Raw genomic sequence first — 1,593 nt, forward strand, 5'->3', positions numbered from 1 at the left:
TTGATAAATTTCATTTTTTGTTCTTACATAGAGTCCTTTCCATTTTTTAAGCTTGCATGGATTTTTATGTCCACGGTTTTTTTAGATTAATGGATGAATAACTACTTTTTATTAAGTCATAAAATAGGTCTTAATTGATAAAGATACATACATTTAAATTAAGTCAAAAAATAATAATACTAATAAATATGATATTTTAACAATTTCTAAGATATATATAGTGTTATAAAGATAGTTTTATAAGATGGTATAATCATATATAAATTTTTAGACAAAAGAATCAGCATTAACGATATATAGTCAACGTTTCTTCGGTCAATAAACACAATAAATCATATTACAAGTAAGACTGTAAGAAGTGTTTCCATGGTGGACCATCCTTCTGATCTAACGAGGATGAACCAAACCCACAGTAACTCAAAAATAAAAGGAAAAAAAAAATCAAATTCAAATTAAATCGTGTGAAGATTGCTAACTTGAAAAAGTCCATTTCCAGATCTTGATCCGTAGATCCACCTTGCATTTAGCATCAGAAACAGTAGCAGTCACAGAAGTTGATGAATTTTTAGACTTACCACCACCACCGTTTGGAACGAGGCTATGAATTCCTTCGCATTCAATTCGAATCCCAACTTTTTTGGTTCTAATCGATTCGATCTTCACTCTAGCTTCAGTATCAAGTAATATCTTCAATGGCAATCCAGATTTCTTCTTCAGATCTGATCTGATCTGATTCACTATAGTCGTTTCCAGAAGCAGAGAGTTACTGTACAATGATGAGCGTATGATGGTGATGTTATTGGGATTACTGACTAACGAATTAGTAAAGGACCCATTCGCGATTTGGGTTTCCTCTGATAAGCATGTGATGGTGATTGGATCGTAGTAAAACACTACTTTCTTATTTGGGTTTTTGGTGGAAAGGGTAAGATTGAGGTTGGATGTGAGGCGGGTTGTATCGTCGGAGGTGGTGGTGAGGTTGAACCGGGAGATTTTGATTGCTGTGATTGAGAATGTTGGACGGTGGGGCCGGTAAAGGAGGTACAGGATGCAGCCTGTGATGGTGGCGAGGAGGAGGAGGAGGATTATGATTAAGATTGACCAGAAACAGCATAGGCAGAAGTAGCTTCGACGGCGATTGCGGTGATATATGTTAGGGTTGGGGCGGTACGGGTGGCGATTGAGATTAGGGTTGTAAAGTTGGGGTTTGTTAGTCGGTGGTGGTGTTGGTTTAACGGCGGCTGCGCCTTTCGGCTTTGATGGAGGGTAGACAGGATCTGCCATGGTTGACAATGAGTGGGACTGTGGGAGAGTGATTGTTGCGAAGGAGTATGAAACCAAGGCAGACACATGGGATTAAGTAATTTTGAAGATTCCAAGTCATGTTTATAAAAAATGATTAAAGTTTTAAAGTACAAATCTAAAGCTCACATCCACAATTAAAGATTTTAAACTATAAGATTTGTATGTTACTATCTTCTATTAATTCTTTTAATTGTCAACTAGATTATAATTCGCGTTAAAAACGGTGAATACATAATATTTAAAAAAAAATAAAATTTATGTGAAACAGATGAAAAAAAAAACATAAAA

At 35.7% G+C, this 1,593-nt stretch overlaps 1 protein-coding gene across 1 annotated transcript; it reads right to left on the minus strand.

Moving 5' to 3' along the window:
- Positions 1 to 280: 280 nt before the first annotated feature.
- On the minus strand, positions 281 to 1,384 carry LOC111883281 (NDR1/HIN1-like protein 26). Its single transcript, XM_023879622.3, has one exon. It carries the CDS (start codon positions 1,282 to 1,284, stop codon positions 472 to 474), a length of 813 nt encoding a protein of 270 aa, XP_023735390.1. The 5' UTR covers positions 1,285 to 1,384; the 3' UTR covers positions 281 to 471.
- Between the last annotated feature and the right edge of the window lie 209 nt (positions 1,385 to 1,593).

This window comes from Lactuca sativa, chromosome 5 (genome assembly GCF_002870075.4).
Source record: "Lactuca sativa cultivar Salinas chromosome 5, Lsat_Salinas_v11, whole genome shotgun sequence".
Lineage (NCBI taxonomy): Eukaryota > Viridiplantae > Streptophyta > Magnoliopsida > Asterales > Asteraceae > Lactuca > Lactuca sativa.